Source organism: Talpa occidentalis, unplaced genomic scaffold (genome assembly GCF_014898055.3).
Source record: "Talpa occidentalis isolate TD23 unplaced genomic scaffold, MPIMG_talOcc4v2.1 talOcc4.3, whole genome shotgun sequence".
NCBI lineage: Eukaryota > Metazoa > Chordata > Mammalia > Eulipotyphla > Talpidae > Talpa > Talpa occidentalis.
This window is the reverse complement of record NW_023603184.1, coordinates 42,359,999-42,383,563: the sequence shown is the minus strand read 5'-3', so window position 1 is coordinate 42,383,563 and position 23,565 is coordinate 42,359,999. Positions and strand designations below refer to the sequence as shown.

The following is a 23,565-nucleotide window of genomic DNA, read 5'->3' as shown; positions in this document are numbered from 1 at the left end:
GATTGTATTTTTAGGAATCAATCTGCTTACTTTATTTTTAAAGATTTATTTATTTATGCATACAGGAGCTGGGGTACAGGTCACAGGTGTGGGGGGTGAGAGAATTCACCAGAGCCAGAGCGGGGAACAGAACAGGCCGACTGACGAAGTGCACCGCTGAGGGGAGCAGCGGAGGCAGGAAAGGTCTGTCGCTCCATGTGGGATCCTCACCAGTGGCCGGGGATTGAACTGGCGTTGCAGAGGCTGCAGGCAGCTTCGCAGCCCAGAGCTCAACCTCTGTGCCCCCAGGGGAGGCCCAAGACATGAACATTTTAATAAACCAAGATCAGTATTGTTGATTTTTCTTTTGCCTTATGCTCCTAGCTACGTTGGTTGGTGTCAGCAGCCTGCCTCCTCCACCTCCCTGCCCTTGGGCACGGTGTTAGTGGGATTCTTAGGACTCAGTGAAAGTCTCTCAGAACACAGATCCTTCTCTGTAACTATTTGATATGTTCTCTCAGTGCTCTGCGAAGAGATATAGCTCCCTATGTTCCTCCTGCTTGTATTACCCCTAGAGTGATAGGAAACAATAATATTTGTCTATGGATTTTATTATGACAGGGATGTTGGTGGAACAGGAAATGAAGGACTTCACTGTTTCGTGGGAAGGATCCTGTCTTCATTATGCAGGTTGGAATGTTTTCCTGGAGAAATGTGAAAGCCAGTATGTGGGTCTGATATTCCTATGTACAAGACAGTAATGTTTTCAACAAAGGACAAATGGTTACTGTGTTGGAGCAATAGTCTCTTGGACTTTGGGAACTGTCCCTACAAGACTCATTCTGAGGGTCAGTGTCAGGTGACAAAGTGTCTTAAGGGCTCTCTGCCAGTTCTTAAATAGCTTTGGTCCTGACCTGAGCCATCGATGTTAGTCTAACTGTCCTTCCCTGGCACAGAGAGATGCAACCAGCACAAATTTGCCTCCTTTGTGCATTCCATTATAGATCCTCACAGCTGCATTTCCTAAGAGTGGCAGAAAATAAATGTCAAGGTAGTGTCAATGGTAGAACTCTATTGGTTTCAGTAAAGGGATGTAGAAGAGCAAGCAGGGTTTAATTAGAAATGTCTTTCCTTTCACAATTTTTCCAAAGACCTTATGGCCATAAAGTTCACATTTCTTCAGGAGTCATTCCTGGGACTTCCTGGAGATGCTTAGTAGAACACCTCTGCCGCAGCATTCCTGCATCAGTTCTTTACTGCATCAGTTCTAATCTGACATTCCTGGCATTTAAATCAATTTGAAGTCTAAAGTGGAAAGCATTTTGTGACTACCTTGTTGAAAAACTGCTCCCCAATGTGATACCTGAGAATCAGAGACTGTATGAAGTTCTAGCAAAGGTCACATAAGACAGCATCAATAGAACCAGAAATGAAGGCTCTGGCTATGCTACGTGTTCCTTCAGTTAATCATGACCAAATTTTTGGGCACCCGCTACACTCGTTTCAGGGAATGTAATGGTGAATAAATCCAGTCATGGCTCCCACTTTCATGGGGTTTATAGCCTAGTAGGGAATGCAAACATCAATTAAATTATCACAAATAGATGCACTCCTACAATCAGTATTTTCTGATGTAAAGAATAGCTCTGTAAGTATGATACAAGAAATGCGGTCAGTGCCAACACTGGTTCAGAAAGTTCGCTCTGGTTATACTTATCTTCCCCAGGATCTGTTCACTACAAGGTTTGCTGAAATTGTTCCCTAAGTTACTGATCTTCTATGAGACCTTGAGTTCCAAGTAGGAAGGAAAAGGAAAATGGATGTACCAAAATCACTCTTTAAAGCTTGTGAATATCATTCAGAAAGCCATTTCAGTCCTAATGTAAGTCTCTAACTCTTGCTTTGCACTGATTTTCATAAATAATCCTAACATGTGCTTCTGAAAACATAATTTGAAGAAGCAAACAGTAGATTGAATGGATTTAACATTCTTATCAAAGAAGATTAAAATTAAAAATATTCTAAATTATTCTTGGAGTGCAGGGCAAGTATGTAATGTATTTTGAGGAGATTTGGCTAAATAGCTATTGTGATTCTGGAAACCAGTTCCATTGTGGGTGTATGGGGGTGGTTTACCATCACACCACAAAGAAATTCTTGAGCTACCAGCCAGGTGTCCTACAATTCAACTTATCTATTAATTCTGACTCAGTCCACCTGGAAATACCATCACATTTTATACACTAAGGGCCTCGTCCCACAGGACCACCCACTGCTTCAGAAGTCAAACCCAGACTGTCACCTGTGCTTAAGACCAATTGGCTATAAATGAAAGGCCCCCTCTACCCCATCTTTGGGCTTGATTAACTTGATAAAGCAGCTCAGAGATCTCAGGAAATCTTTTACTCGCTCGTTTACCAGTTTATTACAAAGGATATTAAAGCATACAAACCAACAGCCAGATGAAGAGTTATATAGGTCCAGGTCATTGTGGCATGTGGAAGGCATTTTGGTTCATCATCCTAGACTTCTGAACTCCCTTTTTTGGGGTTTTTATGGAGATATCATTAGACAGACTTGATTGATTAAATCATTAGCTGTTGGTGATTTATTCACCCACTAGCCCTCTTTCCGTACCCCAGAGGGTGTCTCTGAAAGCCCCAACAAGCTAGGCAAGGTTGATTACCCCTCGTAACCAGCGACCATCTTTTGATGTTTTCCAAAACACCATAACATAAACTCAGTTATTGAAAGGGTCTTGTTAAAACAAGGTAATAACAAGATATTCATTTCGGGGGGGAAGAAGGAGCGGGGAAAGGAAGGACTAGAGTCAAAATAAGGAGGGGGGGTGCAATTGTATGGGGAATATAACCAAAGTGAAAATGCATACATTGTGCAAAAATGAAAAATGATGTAAGAATTATATAAAATAAAATATTTAAATTAAAAAATATTCATTTCACCTTTAAGACTCACTGAAGCATTTTTAGGAACTGAGGGCAAGAGAATGAATATTATAATAAAAGATGTTCCTATTGCTCTTATCACTCAGGAAATTGCAGGGGTTTTGGTTGTTGAGAGTCAATAACTGTGGATGAAATCACAAACAAATCTGTTTGGTCCTGAAGGAGCCAACTATTAATATATTTTGAGCACATCCATTGCCCTAGAGAACCAGGTATCTTAGCAGATATGCTAGAAATAGGTCTATGGTTGAATTGCATAAATGTTGATCTTTAGATTTAGACAAATTTTGACTATTACTGATAAATTTAAGTTTCACAGTTCATAGAACATAAGATTCTCATTTCTGGTCTCAGATTTTAGTTTGGGAACTCTGTGTGTCTGAGTGTGTGTGTGTGTGTGTGTGTGTGTGTGGTATGTGTGTGTTTTGATATCTTTAGAACACAAGCTAACAAATGGATTCATAGTCAAACTTTCAAAATGTCCCTGTGCTTACTTGTGTTAAAGCTATAATGAACATTTTCTTTCATACAGGATTCTCTGTCTTTGGGATAATTTACTTGGTATAGATTTCCAAACGTAGTATTATTATATTTACATTATAGTGCATATTCTCCAAGGAAATGGAAAAATAGGATGTAGACATAGATATAGAAAAATCTATAGCTAAAAACACAGATAAGAGGAGACTTATTCTGGGGATTGACTCACATGATCAGGGAGCCTGACAAGACCCATGATCTACCATCTGTTAAACAGAGAGTCAGGGAAGCCAGTGGTGTAATTCAGTCTGAGTCCAACGGCCTGAAAAACAGGGGAGCTGATGCTGTAAGTCTGGGTCCAAAGGCTCAGAAGCCAGGAGTGTCAATGTCTGAGGGCAGCAGCTGCAGTTGTGGCCATCACCTGTTTAAATTCATCATAATCCACTGTAATGCTCCAAAATCCACCTGCATTTTGCACAGGTCAAATAGGAGAGTAGAATTGGGGTGTGTGGGAATCACCACCACTGCATCTTTCAAGTGCTTAATGGAGACACTAACCCCTTTAAGTCCTCCAGGGATGTGAAATTTCTTCATTTACCATTTTTCTAGGTAAAGACTGTTTTTAATGATTTTTCCTTGGCCTTTCCTATCATTCCAAAACCAGTATGGGGTTTTTGCCAGTTGTTAAATATGCCTGTTCAAGTTATGAATTTGGGAACTGGGGAAATAACCATAGGATTGGTTCAGAGACTCACTGGACCCACTGCAAGATGGACCTGGGCAAAAATCCATTCATATTCTAACCTCCACAAGTCCCTACTCTGATTCAAGGGCCACAGTGGTGTTTCAGGTCACCTGGAATTAGTGTCATTTCAGACCCATTGTCCAGTGATCCCCAAAACATCTGATTATTTCCTTTTCCCCAGTGCACAGTTATCATTGTAAAACCTATGTCTTTGAGAAGGCAAAGAGAAAGGTTAACAGTATAATTTTTGGGTAGTGCACAGAAGTCCAGTCTCCCCTTCATTTAAAAAGTTCTGGCCTGTAAATTGGCTCATGCCTGCAAACTGAGGGGCCACGATTCTTGGTTTTTATGATTTAAATTAGATTTTTTTGACCTGACCTAGAGTTTTTCTGCTTATATGCATCAAGTGAAAATTTAATAGACTCCCTGTTTAATTTCTAGGAATGCCATGATTAACTAGCCAATGCTATAGTTCTGCACAAGTCATTACTCCTTTGACTCTGCTGTCTAGTAAAGTAACCATGCCCACCTTGCCTTTGACATTTGAGTTTCACCTTGGCCCCTGAACACCCCCTTGTAACTACTCCCATTGTGCTTAGGTTTTTCCTATCAGTGGTTCCCACTACGAGGTCTGATTGCTAGAGAACAGTGGTGTCAGAGTTCTTCAGGGATGCCAGGGCTCCCTACATAAATTCATTTCTAAGAGTATGGTAAAGAGGGTCTCCCTGGTGGTGCAAGGGGTTAAGACGCAACCTATGAAGCTAACTGCAGCCACTGCACATGAGTTTGATCCCTGGCCAGGGAGCTACCCACATGGTGCAGCAGACCTCTCCTTGCTCACCCACTAACTCCCCTCAGCAGTGTATTTCAGTCAGTCTGCCTGTTCTGCTCCCCACTCTGTCTCTGGTGAATCCTCTCACCCCCTGCACCTCTGGCCTATACCCCAGTTCTTGTATGAATAAATAAAATAAAAACTCTTTATAAAAAAAAGATGAAGCCCTCAGTGCTAGAGGAGGTAGTAGTGTCACCTAGAACACAGAAGTGAACCCAGAGAATAAGGAAAAAATAGGGCCTAGAAGTACCCTAAATGAAATAGCCAAACAAATCTGGAAAAAGAGCCTAAAGAAACAGAGATAAGCAACTACTTGAGGAAGATTTCAAAATAATAGTTAACCAGTGATTTTGGGAGAAAAATGGGTAAACCAGAAAAATTAAGGAACCTCCAGACAGAAGTCATAGAATTGAAGAATATAATAATAGAACTAAAAAATGCAATAAATGTGTTCAAGAGTAAACTGGATAACTCAGCAACAAATTAAGTGAGTTGGGGGGAAAAAACGTAATAAAAATCACCTAGACAAAGCAGCAAAATGACAAAGAATTGGAAAAAAAAAAGACACCCTCAGAGACCTCTGGGAAACATCAAAAGAAATATTATTCACATTAAAGGGGTTCCAGAAGAAGAGAAAGGGCCAGAAAAATATATTTGAGGGCCTCCCTGGAGGCGCAAGGGGTTGGGACACAAACTATGAAGCTATCCACAGCACGAGTTCGATCCCCTGCTGGCCAGGGAGCTACCCACATGGTGCAGCAGACCTCTCCTGTCTCGCCTGCTCCTCCCCTCAGCAGTGTATATCAGTCAGTCTGCCTGTTCTGCTCCCCACTCTGTCTCTGGTGAATCCTCTCACCCCCACATTTCTGGCCTGCACCCCAGCTCTTGTATGCATAAATAAATAAATCTTTAAAAAAATAGTGAACTTTAAAAATATATATATGAGAAAATAATTACTAAAAATTACCCTAATATGAAGAAGAAAGCAAACATCCAAGTACAAGCAGCCCAGGGAGTTCGGGCACAGAGGCGAAGACACATTCTTACCATGACAGGCAAGAATCTGAAACTGTACACAAACTCGGCTGAGTTCACTAAATTGTTATCCAAACCAAGACTTTCAGGAATTTCTTTGTCTTGTCTATTCCTCACAGAATTATTGCTCCTTTGTCTAAAAGCTAGAGAAACAGGCTGTTTTGGCCATTCACTATGTGCCATATCTCATGGATTTCTCTGCACGTGAAATTAAATTTGTGTTTTCTTTTGCTTATCTCTCTCATGTCAATTTATTCTTGGATCACTGAAAGGGACCAAAAGAGAGAGAGAGAGAGAGAGAGAGAGAGAGAGAGAGAGAGAGAGAGAGAGAGAGAGAGAGCCCAGGGTGAAGACTTGCCGGGGACTTGGGGGCCTGCTTGCCTCCTGGCCGCCCCCCCCCCCGCACCCCTACCTGCCGTGTGCCTGGTTGCTGCTCTACACGTGAAAGCTCAATAAATGCCTGAGAAAGCCACCGAGGGCTCCAGGACTCCCCTTTACCCGTCTGCCGGATCCTAATAACCTGCTCTGTGCCCTTCCTGCCCCTGCACGGGGCCAGAGAGGGGCAGAGACTAGTCTAGGGGTCACCACCCGCCTGGCCACGCCCCGGCCCCTCCCGGCTCTGAACACGCAGCCCCAGCCGCGCCACCCGGGCGGGGCGAGCTGCACTTCCTCCCCGCGGGCACCTGGCACCTGGCGGCGGGGCGGGCGGCAGCGAGGGCGGCCGGGCTGCTGGTGCCAGCGCCCGCGGGCCCGGAGGATGAATCTGCCCCCCGCCCTCCGCGCGGCCAAGCCCACCCTGCCCGCGCCCGCGCCCGCGCCCGGCGTGCAGAGCCCCGGCGCGCAGCCCCCGGTGAGAAAGGGGCGTCTCTGCCCCAGCGCCTCTCCCGCCTCCTCGCCTTTATTTCTGTCTGTCCGCGCCCCGCCAGTCGTGTCTTCCCGGGCGTGAGGGCCCGCCCTCTGGGTGCCCACCCCAGCGCAGCCGGGGGTCTCTGTCTCTGCGGCCCAGCCCCCCACTGAGATCGCGCTGCCTCCGCGCCACGGGGGCGCTCCGGGTCGGGCTCCCTCCAGCCTCTCCAGTTTGCGCTCTTTTCTGCCTGGCTGCCCTTGTTTGTCTCCTCCCTCTTCTCTAGGTCTTTGTTTTAGCTGCTCTCAGCGTTTCTGCTCTCCCAGGGCCTAGCTCGTCCTAGCCCCCGCCTTGCCCACCCACCCAAGGGCTGCCCGAGGATCTGTCCTTCCTCACCCCCCAGACCCCACCATCTCCAGCCTGGCCCTGCCCTTTGCCTGGGTCCTGACCGCTAGCCTGCCTGCTTGCCCCCTCCCGTGGCTTGATGAGGGGAGCTGGTGGGGTCGGTTTGGGTGGAGGATCTGAGGAAAAGGCCAGCACACTCTGGGAACAGAACATTCTAATCTCTCCAGGGTTAAGTTCCTCCTGAAGACTTGTAGGAAGGGAAAGCAAAGCCAGCAATGGGGAGACTATGGCTCTTTGCACAGGGTGGTGAAGACATCACTGTTGGGAGTTGTTGACAAAGTCACCTGCTCAGTGGCAGGGCAGCCCTAGGTGCTCAATAAATGTCTGAATGAATTACCAGCCCTATATGGGAGGGAGGCAGTGAGGTGCCTGAGCCAGGCAGCGCCACACAGACTTTTATCAGAACACTAAGTGCTCCTATAAGTCAACGGATGTTTATTGAGAGTCCAGGGTCCAGAGCATGCTGAGCTCCATAGTGGGTACTGGTGCATAAAAATGAATCTGGGATAGTTCTCCCTTAGGAACCTCACTATTGGGGGCTACTGTTAAATGGAATTAGAAGAGAGGTAATTGCCATGACAGTGGAAGTTCAGGGTCCTCTGGGATCAAAAGGAGAGAAACCTTCCAGAAAGATTCCTGGAGGAATTAACTTGGAGGGTGCATCAGGCTAACTGAAGGGAGAGTGGGTGAAGTCCATGAGGGAGGGGACCCAGCCTGCTCTAGATGAGTAGGGATGAGGGAGGGTCATTGAAGCATTTAATGCTGGGGGTTACCAGATCAGATGTTTACTAAGAAAAACTACTTTGGTTTTAGAGAAGAGATTGGATTGGGGGAGGGCACTCCACGGCAGGGAACCATGGAACCAACCAGGGTGCTTTTAGAATCACCAGACTTGGTGATTGATTGATTACCTGTGTGGGGAGAGGTTGAAGATGAGCTCAGAATGTAAGAATTGTAGCTGGGTTTCTGGTTCTGACAACTGAGATAGGGAACAATGGAAAAAGTCACACTGCAGGTTGGGGAAAGGTCTTGAGGGGCTTGGGGTATACATGAATCAGGGTGTCCCTCCATAGACTCCATTAGGGTGACCTAAAGAAATGTATGGATGTTTGGCAGAGGGTTTGCAGATATCTGGTAACCCCCATCATTAAACGCTTCAGTGACCCTACATTTCTTTCCAGATAAACTGTAGACTCCTTAACAAAGTTTACAAGGTTCTTGACAAACCTGGCAACCAACTGCCACAATGGCCTGCTGCTCCCTCACCCCCAGTCATCTGGAGCAGACTAGACCTGAGTGACAGCTGGACTTATCTCATCATCCTGTGTTCTCACAGCACTGGCTCTGCTCTCAGCAAGAATTACTGAAGTCCATGTTCCTCTAGCCAGTTGCACTCAGAGCCTAGGACAGGCTTTCCCACATAGGAATGCTTTGGTAGGGTGACTAGTACAGAAGGTAGGGAAGAGGGCCCACAAAGAAGGGCAGATGATCCAGAAGAGGTATGGAAAAGAAGTCTTATCAGCTAGAAATACCTATTGCAATAAAATGGAATTAAATTAAAAAAAAACACATATTGTAGTATTTATGGATAAGGCAGGAGGTTTGGGATTTTCTAAGAGATTGGGTGTTTTGGGGGGGAAAGAGGGACAGAATTAAGAAATTTAACAGGGCCTCCTGGTGGCGCAAGGGGTTAAGCACCACACTATGAAGCAATCTGCAGCCTTTGCAGCACAAGTTCGATCCCCAGCCAGCCAGGGAACAACCCACATGGTGCAGCAGACCTCTCCTGTTTCTCCTGCTGCTCCCCTCAGCAGTGTATTTCGTCAGTCTGCCTGTTCTGTTCCCCACTCTGCCTCTGGTGAATCCTCTCACTCCACGCCTCTGGCCTGTACCCCAGCTCTTGTATGCATAAATAAATAAATCTTTAAAAAACAAAAAAGAAACTTAATAGATCCAAGGTCTTATTTGAGCAAAATGGGGTTGAGGATGTCAGGGATGAAGATGTTTTATAAAATATCTGAAATGAGCTTCAGAAAGGACATTTGCAATGGATTGGAGTCATTAGACTCAATAGTCTAATGAATTAGTTTAATTCATTAGCTCTGAAAGACTAGACTTAGAATTCTCTTCCTCTATTTTGCCTCCCTATTTCATCAGTGACTAAGCCTAGATCCAGAGAGAATTGAGCTGCCGCAGGCACACAGCTGATTACTGGCAGCAGTGGTGCTGGATGTTGGAGGAGTGAGGAGGACACCCAGGCCCAACCCGAGTCAGACTGATATAGGTTTGATCCCAGCTCTTACTTCATCACTCCCTAGCTGTGCGATCCTTCCTTCTGGGCTTTCTCCTCCTGTAATATGGGGACATTAACAGTGATTGTGAGTACAAGAACAGGAGTGATGGGAGCACAGCGGGTCTTTTCAAGGGTTGAAGTCTTGCAACTCTGCATTTAACTGCCTGTCTTACAGAGCCACTCGGGCCTAACCAAACAGCTTTGCCATGGGCTCTGAGATTTACGGGGGGAAGAAGGAGACACCAGTTCTGGGTGGATTCTCTCTTGGCTGTATTGTTTGGCTGCTGTCAGAATGCATCCTCTCCTCTTTCTTCTTCCCTCCAGCCAGCTCTACTGTCCCCCGTAGGAGCTGTTGCCATGGCAACTCAGTTCTCCCCAACAGTTTGGCTGTCTTAGGCTTCCTTAAATCCAGTGCTTTAATTCAGAGTTAGGGTCCGCTGACTAGTTGAGAATGTGTCACACCTAAATCAGAGTGCAGGACATCCATGAGCCCTGGCCCCATCCCTGGCCCACACTGACCTGTGGTAGGGTTCTGGCATTGGAAATCCAGGCTTCCCTCTAACACTGCACAGATCTTTTCTGCAGCAGCAGTCATCATCACATCCCCTAGGAAACCTCCCCTGACAGCCTCCAACACACATCCACAAAAAGAGGCGACCCCTCCTACCTTTGGGTCTTTCCTCCCAGCACCCACACATTTCAGCCATCTGTTTCCTTCTCTCCCCTATGAGCTTCTTCAGTGCTGGGACTGTGCTTTATTCATCTGTTCAGCATGAGACTTGAATGGAATGGGCCCTCTCTACATTTTGTTGAATGAATAACTAAAGGAGTGAAAAGTGGAAGTATCTGAAGGATGAAAATTCAGTTATATAGCAACTGCGAATACACTCTTGGGGTAAATCAGACCTGAGTTCAACTCACATCATCATTAAATAGCTGATTGACCATAGTCAGCTTACTTCCTCTCTTTATGCCTTAACTTCATCTGTGAAGGATGTCTGTGAGGATTGAGTTAGAGACCAGGTAAAATGCTTAGCACAGTTACTAGACTGAGGAAGGGATAGCCTCCTGCTGTGTCCCTGGTACTTGGCACAAAGCAGGCACATACATATTTTATTGAATAAGTGAATTTTAAATGATGAACGTTGTTCTGGAAGCTGGTTTGGAAGTATAACAACAGGTGTATCACTCACATGCAAATAATCACTATATGATCTTGGTCAGGTCTGTGTGGCAGCGCTTAGTATTTCCCTCTTGGTCTGTTTCTAGGCCTGTTTTACAGGCCTCTCCCACTGGCCTGTGAGCATCTCCAGGCAGGCACTGCATGGATCTCACCCACATCTTTAGTGCTCAGCCAAGGCTTGGCATAGAGAAGATGCCCTAAAAATCCTGTTGAACAGCTAAACCTAACTTACATTGGCACTGCACTTACAGTTTATGAGGCAGTTACACCCACTGGATCTGATGTCACCACCAAGGACAGTCCTGTTCTTTACTACCCATGGGCCCATATATTTTGAAGAATCATTCATTAAACAAATTCCACTTGTTAATCAAAGTCATGCCAACTGTGTCTCAAAATTTCTGATTTATATAAAATAAGAATGTTTATGTCAAACTCCCAGCACAGGGTATGGACCCAAGAAAGGCTTCCTAAGTGAGTACATATATGGCTTCTTTAGCCTTTCTGAACAGTTGATAATAGGCTACTCCACCCCACCTTCTCCTTTTCTCTTCTTCTACTTCTCCTTCTTCTTCCTCCTTCTCCCTCCTCTGTCCTCTCCTTTTTACTATACATTAGATCACAGCATCCCCTGTTGGGAACTCCTGACTTCACCACAGCTTAATACCCCCATCTTTTTTTTTTTTATTTTCTCTTTTTTTTTTTTAAATAACATTGCTTTCATATATATATATATATATTTAAAGATTTATTTTATTTATTTATTTATACAAGCACTGGGTACAGTCAGAAGCGTGGGAGGGTGAGAGAATTCACCAGAGCCGGGAGCAGAGCAGGCAGAAGGACCGAAGTACACTGCTGAGGGGAGCAGCGGGCGTCAGGAGAGGTCTGCACGCCATGTGGGACCCTCCTCTGGTGGCCGGGGAGCAGCTGGGGATCAAACCGGCGCTGCAGAGGCTGCGGGCAGCTTCGCAACCCAGCGCTCAACCGCTGCGCCACCGGGGAGGCCCTTCTCTTTCTTTTTTTAAAGATTTTTTTTTTTAATTTATACAATAGCTGGGGTACAGACCAGAGGCACAGGAGGGTGAGAGAATTCACCAGAGACAGAGTGGGGAACAGGCTATGCAGAAGACACTGCTGAGGGGAGCAGCTGGCAAGGCAGGAGAGGTCCGCCGTGCCATGTGGGTATCTCCCTAGCTGGCCAGGAATTGAACAGCACTGCAGAGGTTACGGACAGCTTCACAGCGCTGTGCTCAACCTGCTGCACCACTGGGGAGGCTCCAATACCCCCATCTTCTAAATGAGTAGACTTTTAGAAATATTGTCCCTGGTATTTGCTTCCACAGCAGCCTCCTCTGCTAATATTCTGTGACCTCAACAAGAAAGTTAAAATGCTTGAATAGGTATTCTTATAGCAAACTGAAATCTTTTTCTTTTTCTCTTTTTTCCAAGCATAAATATAAATCCCCTTTATTAAGCTGGGCCTTCCGATTTTCTTTTTTCGGGGGGGAGGGGCTTTGTTTTATTTATGTTTTTTAATTTTATATATTTTTTACATCTTTTTCATTTTTGCACAATGTATGCATTTTCATCTTGGTGGTAGTCCCCATACAATTCCCACCTCCTTGTTTTGATCCTATTCTCTGGTTTATAGCTGCTTGTTGATTTTGATTTTTACTTTATTATAATTAGTCTTTTTCCTGGTCCCTAATGGCAGTCCTATGGCTCCCCTAAAATTATGTCCGGGGTTATTCTGTGCATGAAAACACGTCATGAGCTCCCTGGAGGTGGCGTTATCGGTTCTCTTTGCCTCTTGCGCCCGCAGACACCAAGTGTAACTCCCGTGGTGCAACTGAACGTCGGGGGCGCTGTCTACACCACCTCCGTGGGCACCCTGACAAAACTCCCAGGTTCCAAGTTGGCAGAGATGTTCTCCAGATCGCACAAGGATGCGGAGGGCCGCTTCTTCTTCGATCGCTCCGGCACCTATTTCGGACCCATCCTGGACTACCTGCGTTCCGAGCAGCTGCCCACGCAGCACATCCCAGAGGTGTACCGCGAGGCTCAGTTCTACGAAATCAAACCGTTGGTCAAGCTCCTGGAGGACACGCCACAAATCTTCGGTGAGCAGGTGGCACGGAAGCAGTTCTTGCTGCGGGTGCCAGGTTACAGCGAGAACCTGGAGCTCATGGTGCGCCTGGCGCGGGCCGAGGCCATGGCCGCGCGCAGCTCCAGCGTGCTGGTGTGCGCGGTGCGCACGGAGGAAGATGCAGCTCACTGCGCCGACACCCTGCGCGTCCTGGAGGAAAACAAGAGGTCGGTCATCAAGTTCGGGCCCTGGAAGGCAGCCCCCGAGATCACAGATCTCCTGGACTGTGTGGTGATGGACATTGCAGCTCAGGGGTATAAAGTGTCCCGTCGAGCCTGCTCTGAGAAGGCAGTGCGGGGCAAGGCTGTCAATTACTTTTATACATTCCTCTTCACCTGGTGGTGATCCCCAGTGGCAGGGGCTGTTCGTTATGGCCCTGGTGGGGCTTATGAAATTAAAAATGGCCTTCAAAAGCAATTTTCCTTTAATTTCAAAAACAAACATCAGCTTCCGAGACCATGTAAGAGGTTTGCCCCCAAATATTTCTCTCCCCCAGCCTTGAGGACTTTCCACTCATTGCAACCCATTCCACTGTACTTGCCCTGGAGAGGTGCAACTGCTCTCTCTTTAAAGCCTCCTGTACCTGTCAGACCCTTCCCCCCCCCCACTTTTTTTTAAAGACTTATTTAATCATGCATACAAGAACCGCGGTATAGGCCAGATGTGCGGGAGGGTGAGAGGATTCACCAGAGACAGAGCAGGGAACAGAACAGGCAGACTGACGGAAATACACTGCTGAGGGGAGCAGCGGATGAGACAGGAGAGGTCTGCTGCACCATGTGGGTAGCTCCACCACCAGCTGGGATTGAACCCACACTGCAGAGGCTGCGGACAGCTTCACAGCACTGTGCTCGACTGCCTGCGCCACCAGGGAGGCCCTAGACCCTTCCCTTGAAGTCCAAAAGTCAGAATGAGGTTAGCTGGAATATTTCAACAATGCTTTGGTTGGAGATGCAGGATGATGACAGGAAAATAATAGGATACCATGAATCTAGATAGCTTTACCCCAAAATATCGTCTGTCCTGCTTCAGCTTGTGGTCCAATCCTCCAGCCTTGGGGTGTGTCTTCATGGATAAGATACCAAGTTGTTACCTATAGTAGATGCCCATCAGATCTCCTTTTCCTAGATTTTGAGAATGTTGGCAACTAAAGTCTCACAGCTGTTTTCTTTTCTAGAGCAGTGGTTCTCAAAGCACGAACCCTAGACTAGCAGTATCAGCAACACCTGGGAACTTGTTAGAACTATAAAAGCTCTTATCTCCAAGTCAGACCTACTGAATTTGAAACTCTGGGGGTTAGCGCAGCAGTCTGTTTTAATAAGCCCCCTAGAAAATTCTGACACACTCTAATTTTAAGAACCCGCTCTAGAAAAGAACTACCATCCCACTTGTGTGGACAGCCAAGAAACTGACCCCTGGTCTCAAGGAGGAATTAACTGGTGCTGTTTTCTGTTCCAGAGCTCTTGGTGTGATGAGGCTGAAATCAGGCTTCATTTTATACCACCTTCTTATCTGGCATTCTTCCTCTGCCCTGCCCTATTTTCCTCACCCCCTTTGGCTTGAAAGCACATCCTCAAAAAGCCATTTGTGCAAGAGACTGTTTCAGGTTCTGCTTCTCAACACATTGCATGACTTTAAAGAGGTCAATTGTAGATGTTCACCCTTCTCCAAGGCCAGATCTAGGATAAATGCCTCCCTTCCAGCCAAATAAGTTGACTAACTTACTGGTAGTTTTCCAGGAACTAGAGGTCAAGATTTAAGGAATTAAAACTGAATCAATGAGTTTCAAATTTAAAAATAAAATTGTTCACAATAGTCATGGTCAGTGACCATTGTAACAATAACTTCATGTGGTTGTACATTTTTCTTATCTTCAAAGCTTACTCTATGTTTTTCTTTTCTGGTGTTTAATATGGCTGACAAAGTGGAAAAACCTTGGATAAAAAATTTGAATTTTTTATCATGGAGCAATTTAGCCATATTTAACAAGAACATGTAAAAAATCAGAGGGGGGGAATACCCTGAAGAGGGAGGGATAAAAAATTCCAAACCCATTTATCAGTGATTACCAATGAGATTAGATTCCAAGGAGACTCCTTACTCCTTAAGATCTAAATAGATTGCTTAAAACCTCAATTGCAGAAGTTATGGAAGGGTCGTTGTCCTTCCCAAGATTTCTACATATGCCCTGAGGGCCTCATTTTTTTAAAAAAAAAGATTTATTTATTTATGAATACAAGAGCTAGAGTGCAGGCCAGAGGTACATGCGCGCTGGGGGGTATGTGTGTGTGTATTCACCAGAGAGAGTGGGGAACAGAACAGGCAGAATGACTGTCCCACAGTGGGCAAGACAGGAGAAGTCTATTGCGCTTTGTAGGTCAGCTCCCTGGCCAGGGATCAAACTCATGCTGCAGTGGCTGCTGATAGCTTCATAGTGCTGAGCTTTAATCCCTTGCACCACCAAGGAGGCCCCGGCTTCACTTCTTAAGGGTCAACTCTAGTTCTCTTCTCCTTAGTCTCTGGATTCATTCATTCAGCAGAGAGATCCTCTACATACCTCGAACCTGTTGCACAGGTTGCTCACCTAATACACATTGCTCACCCAAGTTTAACCACAGATACTTTTCTTAATTTTTTACAATGCCATTTCCAACGAGCTATTTGTGCACATAGCAAGCTGTGAGAGAGAGGTAAATGAAGGGGAGGTAGTTTATAATACAGAGATGCAAATAATTTCCCATGGAATATTGGACATATCCATTCTTAAAAGTTTGTCAGTCACGCCTATCTCTAGGGGCTTTTCATTAATGGATTGTATTTGTTTCCAATTCTTTCTTCCTCACTGTTATAGCCATGTTTCTCTATAGGGGGCGTAAACCTTCCCACACCACTGATCTGCTACTTGTTTTCATGACTTAATCTGGCCAATGGATTATGTGTAAAAGTGTGTTTCAATTCCATACTGAGGCTTTACAGGCATGCCAAGTTCCCACCAACCCTTTTGTGGTCCTGTCATTTGCACAGAGAAGACCATGGTCCAGTTTAGTTACCTCTTTTATCGCCTTGACTCTAGCCTGCATGTATATGACTATTTTCCTAAACAATTTACCAAACTATTTTATTAAACAAAGGCAATTCCAACATTCCCCAAACTCCCAATCCCTAATACAATTCAGATAGCATACTGTTTATATCCTACTTAATTTACGATAGGAAAATAATCATAAATAAGTCAAGTTAGTTATTTTACATCTATATAATGTAATGCTATGCAGCAATTAAAGTTACAATTGTTGATGACTTACAATTATCAGGGAGAATGCTCATTTAATCCAATGTAATTGAACTACACCACTTAAGGTGGTGGGGCTTACAGGCGTATATAAAGAAGAAATATCTTATCTTAAAAGATATAAATTAGAAGTGCATACGTTAATTGGACTATTTGTTGCCTACCCAATAATACCATTTTCTTTCCTAGCAGCCCAAGAAAATTATTACGGCACACTAATAATGTTCAAGATAGTATTTCTGTTCTTTTGTAGGGGCAAATGAGACTTTTCAGGTCTGTTGGGATTAAGAGAGAATTAAATGTAGCTGTTATTATAATCCAAAGGAAAAACACAGTAAAACTTTGAGATCATTCCTGTGGAGACACCCTAATTCTTAGCAGTCTGCCATTATTCTCTTAGAGTACCTCTTCTTTTTTATTCAAAAACTATTCTCTGCTTATTCTCCCCATCCTCCCATGCACCTCTCCCCATCCATCCTCTTCCCTTTCTACTGTGTTCAGTAGCCTTGAAAGTTTATCCCAAAGTACAGCATGCCCAGGCCCCCTCCCAGTTGACCAAACACTTAGAAAGTACAAGATTGGAAGACAAGACCTGTGCAGTTGGTATGTGGATGGACTTTTGGGAATTGTTGGGGGGAAAGGATGCCCTGAAGGAACTCCACAAACACAGGTTTTATGGACTCCACACAGCACCCCAGACCAAAGAGATCCAGAACACTAAGAACTACACATCCCATAATGCCATCACCCCCAAAGGGAGGATGCTGGGAACTGAGGGTGGAGTTAAGCAGCCAGGCTTGGTATATAACTAGATAAACATGGGGGCCTTGGGGTTTCTTGGCTTTTTGCTGGCTTTCAGCATGCTGTTGGTGTCCCAGCTCAGAGGAACTGGTAGGACACATTCACCAATTTCTCTCTCTCTCTTTCTCCCTGAGTTATTCTTTTCCTCATTTCCCCTTTTTGAAATAAACCCTTTATTAACTTTTTGTGTGTGCCTGCAGTTGAGTCTTACTATAAGTCCCTTTTAAGTACACAGGTGAGGACCCACAGTCAGGCAACCCATTTCACATTGGGGTTGCCCTGTGACAGAATAGTGAAAACATTTGTTTCTTAAGAATGCCCACCAGAGGGCATCTATTCTAGAAGAAGCTCTTAAAAAACGAATGTACACCATGATCCAACCTGTGGATGTCAGTCAGTCTCTCTGACTCCCCGACTCCCAGGTGCTTACTCAGTGGGGTCCTAAGGAAGATTGTGTGACAGCAGGGATGGAGGTTACGCATGGGCTTATAGTGTAGATTTCCCCTCAACAAAGATAATCTTGTCACTCACTTATGTCTACAACAAAGACCAACACTAAGCCCCTAATATTGAGGGAGGAAGCAGAAATGGGTATAGGCAGTTGGGACCCCCCAACCCAAATCCCTAAGTCTGCTCATAAGCCTGATTGAGAAACACTTGGCTGGAACCAGGAGGGCGCCATTCCCACCCTCACCCCACCAGCCCTCGGTTCATTTACCAGTCTGATCGGAGAGTTTGGAACACCATTAACAATAACACTGGAACAACAGAACAATGGGCCAAAGCTGGTTTTGAGAAGTTAGGTCAGGTAACGTGGGCAGACTTAGGCCTTGATTAGCCTAGGAGACCCCCGTGGGTCCAGCTAATCAACCAGAAACAACATGGAGACACCCAATGGCCAAACCCTCCACTCCTTGCCCACTATACCCATATAAGTACCTGCTTCTTGCCACCTCAATTGGCCAAACCTACTTGGCACCCCTCTCCACTTGGAGAGCTTTCCTGTACTTCTTCCTACCTACCTGTCAATAACTCTCTTGCTTTCCTATGACTTTGGCCTCAATATTAAATTCTTTTCTCACGGAAGGCAAGAACCAAGAAAAAACCTGCCTGAGGTCCTCAGACACCAGACCTACTGTAAAACCCCTATTCAATATGGTATTATTTCCAGGGCCGACATGACAGTTCTTGGTGAATCCTCTTACCCCTCCCCCTGCACCTCTGGCCTGCACCCTAGCTCTTGTATGCATAAATAAGTAAATCTTTAAACAAGCAAACAACAACAACAAAAAAAAGTCTAAATCCATTTGGACTCATTAGCTCCTTTCCAGCTAACTCAATGAACTGTGGCAAATCGACTTAGGGACTATCTGACTATATAGCTTTCTCCCCCACTCCCAAATTAAATGCCTTAAAAGGATAAACATTAGTTATTTCACATAAACATATAGAGATGGAGTAGTTCTTCTACACTTTTTTTCTTTTTTTAAGATTTATTTATTTATTTATTTAAATATACAAGCACTGGGTATAGTCAGAAGTGCGGGAGGGTGAGAGAATTCACCAGAGCCAGAGTGGGGAGCAGAACAGGCAGAAGCACCGAAGTACACTGCTGAGGGGAGCAGCGGGCGGCAGGAGAGTTCTGCGCGCCATGTGGGACCCTCCTCCGGTGGCTGGGTAGCAGCCGGGGATAGAACCAGCGCTGCAAAGGCTGCAGGCAACCCAGTGCTCAACCACTGCGCCACCGAGGAGGCCCAGTTCTACTCTTACCTGGGCTCACTCATGTATCTGCAGTCAGATGGTGCATCAGCTGGGTGGAACTGGTCTAAGATGGCCTCAACTGGGCCAACTTGGTTTTGTTACATGTAGTCACTCACTTATTCTCTGAAAATAATAGAGTCTGGGGCCTCCCTGGTGGCTCAAGGTGTTAAACACAGTACTATGAAGCTATCCGCAGCCCCTGCAGTTCTATCCCCTGCTGGCCAGGGAACAACCCACATAGTGCAGCAGACCTTTCCTGCCTCACCCACTGTTCCCCTCAGCAGTATTTCAGTCAGTCTGCCTCTTCTGTTCCCCTCTCTGTCTCTGGTGAATCCTCTTACATCTTGTACCTCTGGCTTACACCCCAGTTCTTGTATGCATAAATAAATAAATCTTTAAAAAAAACTATGAGAAATAAATTCCTGCTGTTTATAAGCCTTTCCATCTGTGGTTTTCTGTTACAATAGCCCAATTATCTATCATCTATCTATCTATTCATCATATTGGCTCTGTTTTTATGGAGAAGCCTGACTAATACACCTAACTGCAATGTTTCTGCCAGCCATACCATTTGTGGATATGTTACTCATTTTCATGGTATTTCACACATTGTTTCTAAGGAACTTATTTTATGGTGACAGAATTACAGCAAAGAAACTCCTTGGTCTTGCCCAGTATCCCATCCCACAGAGGTAGATGCTATAGTAAAAAGTTAAATAACCTTGTGCAGACTCAGCAGCAGTGCTAGCCAAGAGACAACACATTGTGAGTTTGGGGTACTATCTTACAGGTTTACGGCATATGCCTTGTAATAGCAGCAAAAAATATAGTAATGTTTCTTCCACAGTTAGAATAAATAGGTTTGGGAACTAAAGTGTAGAGGTAGGATTGGTTCTTTTCACTTTTAAACCTAATAATTCATTCCTGAATTCTTGGGCTCAGTGGGTTTGAAGTACTTAGTCCCCAAGGGAGGAAAAGTTCCATTACACAGTCATTGTTCCATTACATTGGAATATGTAATGAGACCACTTTTGATCACTTGGGCCTATTCCCATTGAGCCTACAGGTAGAGAAGGAATTTCTATACCAGTCTGAGTGACTGACCTCAATTTCCCAAGGGAAATTGGGTTGCTACTATATAATAGGGAGAGGGAAGACAATTTGAAGCCCAAAAGATTCAATGAGGCACCTCACTGTATTCTCATGTACAATGATGGTCAAAGGAACATCAACAATAAAGGATGTGAATACTTTTCTTTTAAATACAATAGAAACATTTTATTAATAGCCTCAGATCATGGTGGGGCAGCAGATGGGGTGGGGTAGGCAGTGGTTGGCCCACACATCCAGGATTCAACACCAAGCTCAGCAACTCAGTCTCCCAGCCTCTTCCTGACTCCAACAGGGTAAGCTCAGCATCCTTGTGCATGGGGCCTTACACTTTGTAGATGATGGAGATACTACTGTAGTCCATGAATTCCACACACTCCTGTGTGTAATGTCCCTGTGAAAGCCGGTCCTGACCAGCACCTTGGTGAACATTCATAATGGTGGTTCAGGGGTAGTAGGGAGCAATGCTGGGATATTTTTGTTCCTATACCGGTTTGACCTCCTCTACTCAATTTTATTTCTACCTCTCGGCTCTGTCCCCAGTATACACTTTGATTCTCAATATGAATTGAATTTGCTTGGTTTCTGAGTGCACCAAACTACTTCCTATAGTCATGCATCTAATAATAAGGATGATAATACTTTGTATCATTGATGCTTAGCACAGTTAGACATCCGAAATTAGGACACTTTTATAATTGTTGTTTGCCAGTTGTTCATATATGGATTGGACTTAGCAGTTCATATGCTATCACTTCAATTGGGCTCCCTGCATAGTGCCTTTGTCATTTAATATGTCTTCAGGGCCTCCCTGGTGGCACAAGGGGTTAAGCAACAGCACTGTGAAGCTATCCCTGGCCTCTGCAGCACAAGTTCAATCCCCTGGCCAGGAAGCTGCCCACATGGCTGTCTCACCCGCTGCTCCCCTCAGTAGTGTATTTCAGTCAGTCTGCCTGTTCTGTTCCCCACTCTGTCTCTGGTGAATCTTCTTACCGCCCCCCAACCCCCACACCTCTGGCCTGTACCCCAGTTCTTGTATGCATAAATAAATAAATCTTTAAAAAAAAGTCTTCAAAGAGATTGGCCTATAATTTGCATTGAAACTAAAAGTTGTTATGTGTGCAGAAAGGCATGGAAATACAACATTGTGATATAGGTTGCAAATCTAGGTCTCAATTTATTTATTTATTTATTTAAAGATTTATTTATTTATGCATACAAGAGCTGGGGTGCAGGCCAGAGATGTGGGGAGGGTGGGTGTGAGAGGATTCACCAGAGACAGAGTGGGGAGCAGAACAGGTGGATCTACTGAAATACACTGCTGGGGGGAGCAGCAGGCAAGACAGGAGAGGTCTGCTGTGCCATGTAGGTTAGCTCCCTGGCTGGGAATGAACTCATGCTGCAGTGGCTGCTGATAGCTTCATAGTGCTGATACTTAACCCCTTGGGTTACCAGGGAGGCCCCTAGGTCTAAATATATTTAAAAGAGCTCTTTTAGGGCCTCCCCGGTGGCGCAGCGGTTGAGCGCTGAGTTGCGAAGCTGCCCGCGGCCTCTGCGGCGCCAGTTCGATCCCGGGCTGCTCCCCAGCCACCGGAGGAGGGTCCCACATGGCGCGCAGACCTCTCCTGCCGCCCGCTGCTCCCCTCAGCAGTGTACTTCGGTCCTTCTGCCTGCTCTGCTCCCTGCTCTGGCTCTGGTGAATTCTCTCACCCTCCCGCGTTTCTGACTGTACCCAGTGCATGTATAAACAAAAAACAAACAAACAAATAAATAAATAAAATAAAAACATGCCTCTATTTAAAAAAAAAAAAAATTAGTTAAAAAGAGCTCTTTTAGTAAGTATATGTAACCAATCAAAGCAATAAGAAACCATTGTCTTTAATTTCAGCATTTTCCTTTAATGTTATATAAAATAATGGTTTGTTTTATAATTGCTGGCAGCTAGACTATGGTAGCCATAATAGCTACAACAGATATTGAAGGCATTGTTGCTAAGTGCTTTCCATTTCACGCCACACATTTGTATACATGTGATAGTCTCTGGCCTTTCTTTCTTGAAAATCCACTATTTTAAGGACTGATTAAAATAATTTCCTCTCTATAAGCTCCCGAGGCATCCTAAAGATGTTAGGTCTGTTTGAACATTTCTCTGTTAACCAGCACACTTTTGGTTCCCTCTACCAACGCAGGTGTTTCTTTTGCCAGTTAAGACTGTGGCATCTTGAAGTTAAAGACCATCTTCTACACATTTTTTGCATAAAATCAGGCTGTATCTACCACAGCCTGATGCCTTTTCTAAGTATCCCACAGTGATTCCTTTGAAAGAACGAAACGATGAACAACTAAAGTTTAGCGTAGGACATGAAACACGACCTTGGATTTATTAACACATGAACTACACTTTACAAGGTTTGCAAAGTGCTTCTGCAACAGGGTGCCCTCTCCCTGTCCTATAACACTTCTGCATCATTTCATTCTATTGTCTCATCTTTGTCAGGTTGTTATCTGCATATTTGTAGTTAAGGCTACATGTTCATTAAGTGACAGTTACAGCCTGAAACTTTGTTGGTTGGCCTTTGGTCTCAGGATTCTTTTCATGCTATCACAGCTATTCAAGGATTTCTTAAAAGACGGGTAGCTTTTGGGGCCTCCCTGTTGGTGCAAGGGGTTAAGTCTCAGCACTATGAAGGAACCCACAACTACTACAGCAGGAGTTTGATCCCTGGTCAGGGAGGCGACCCACATGGCCCAGCAGACCTCTCCTGACTCTCCCACTGCTCCCCGCAGCAGTGCACTTCAGTCAATCCTGCTGTTCAGCTCCCCACTCTGTCTCTGGTGAATCCTCTCACCCACTCCCCTTCCCACCTGTACCCCAGCTCTTGTATGGATAAATAAGTCTTTTAAAATTTTTTTAAAAAGTGGGTAGCTTTTGAAAATAAGTGAGGTGGGCAGGAACGCAATTTGCATCAACATGGATGGAGCTGAAAGGGATCATGCTCAGCGAAATAAGCCAGAAAGAAAAAGAAAAATACCGGATGGTCTCACTCATAGCAGGAATTCAGAAACCTAAATAAGGGACCAGGAAAAGGGCTAATTATAATAAAGTAAAAATCAAAATCAACAAGCAGCCAGAGACACACTATGGAGGGTGGGGAGGAAGGAGTAGGGTCAAAATAAGGGGGGTGGGGAATTGTATTTTAAGGCCTGATTAAAATAATTTCCTCTCTATAAGCTCCCGAGGCATCCTGAAGATGTTAGGTCTGTTTGAACATTTCTCTGTTAACCAGCACACTTTTGGTTCCCTCTACCAACGCAGGTGTTTGTATGGGGAATACAACCAAGATGAAAATGCATACATTGTGCAAAAATGAAAAATGATGTAAAAAATATATAGGAAAAGAAAAAAAAAGGGAGAGCTCAAGGAAGCCCAAGCAACAACACTGTGAACAGCAAAAGTCCACGGGAATATTCGCTCGGCCGCTTCCTCTTATCTGAGGAGTCAAACACCCTCATGCAGCGTCAGGTTCCGCCTCCCGTCCTCCACGGGGCACCACCTTCCCCCAGCCCCTGCGCTCCGCAGCAGCCTTTCCGCCACTCTGCGACCCTGGCGAGCCCCCGAAAGCTCCCATTGGCTTGTCCAACGCCCTCCTACCGGATGTCCCGCCCCCGCTCCCCACAGGTACCGCCCCC

General features: G+C 45.1%; 1 protein-coding gene across 1 annotated transcript; it reads left to right on the top strand.

Moving 5' to 3' along the window:
- The first annotated feature begins 587 nt into the window (after positions 1-587).
- KCTD14 (potassium channel tetramerization domain containing 14) lies at positions 588-17,505 on the top strand. The gene is made up of 2 exons (XM_037523035.2): positions 588-669; positions 12,588-17,505. Exons 1-2 carry the CDS (start codon positions 664-666, stop codon positions 13,254-13,256), a joined length of 675 nt encoding a protein of 224 aa, XP_037378932.1. The 5' UTR covers positions 588-663; the 3' UTR covers positions 13,257-17,505.
- The last annotated feature ends 6,060 nt before the right edge of the window (positions 17,506-23,565 follow it).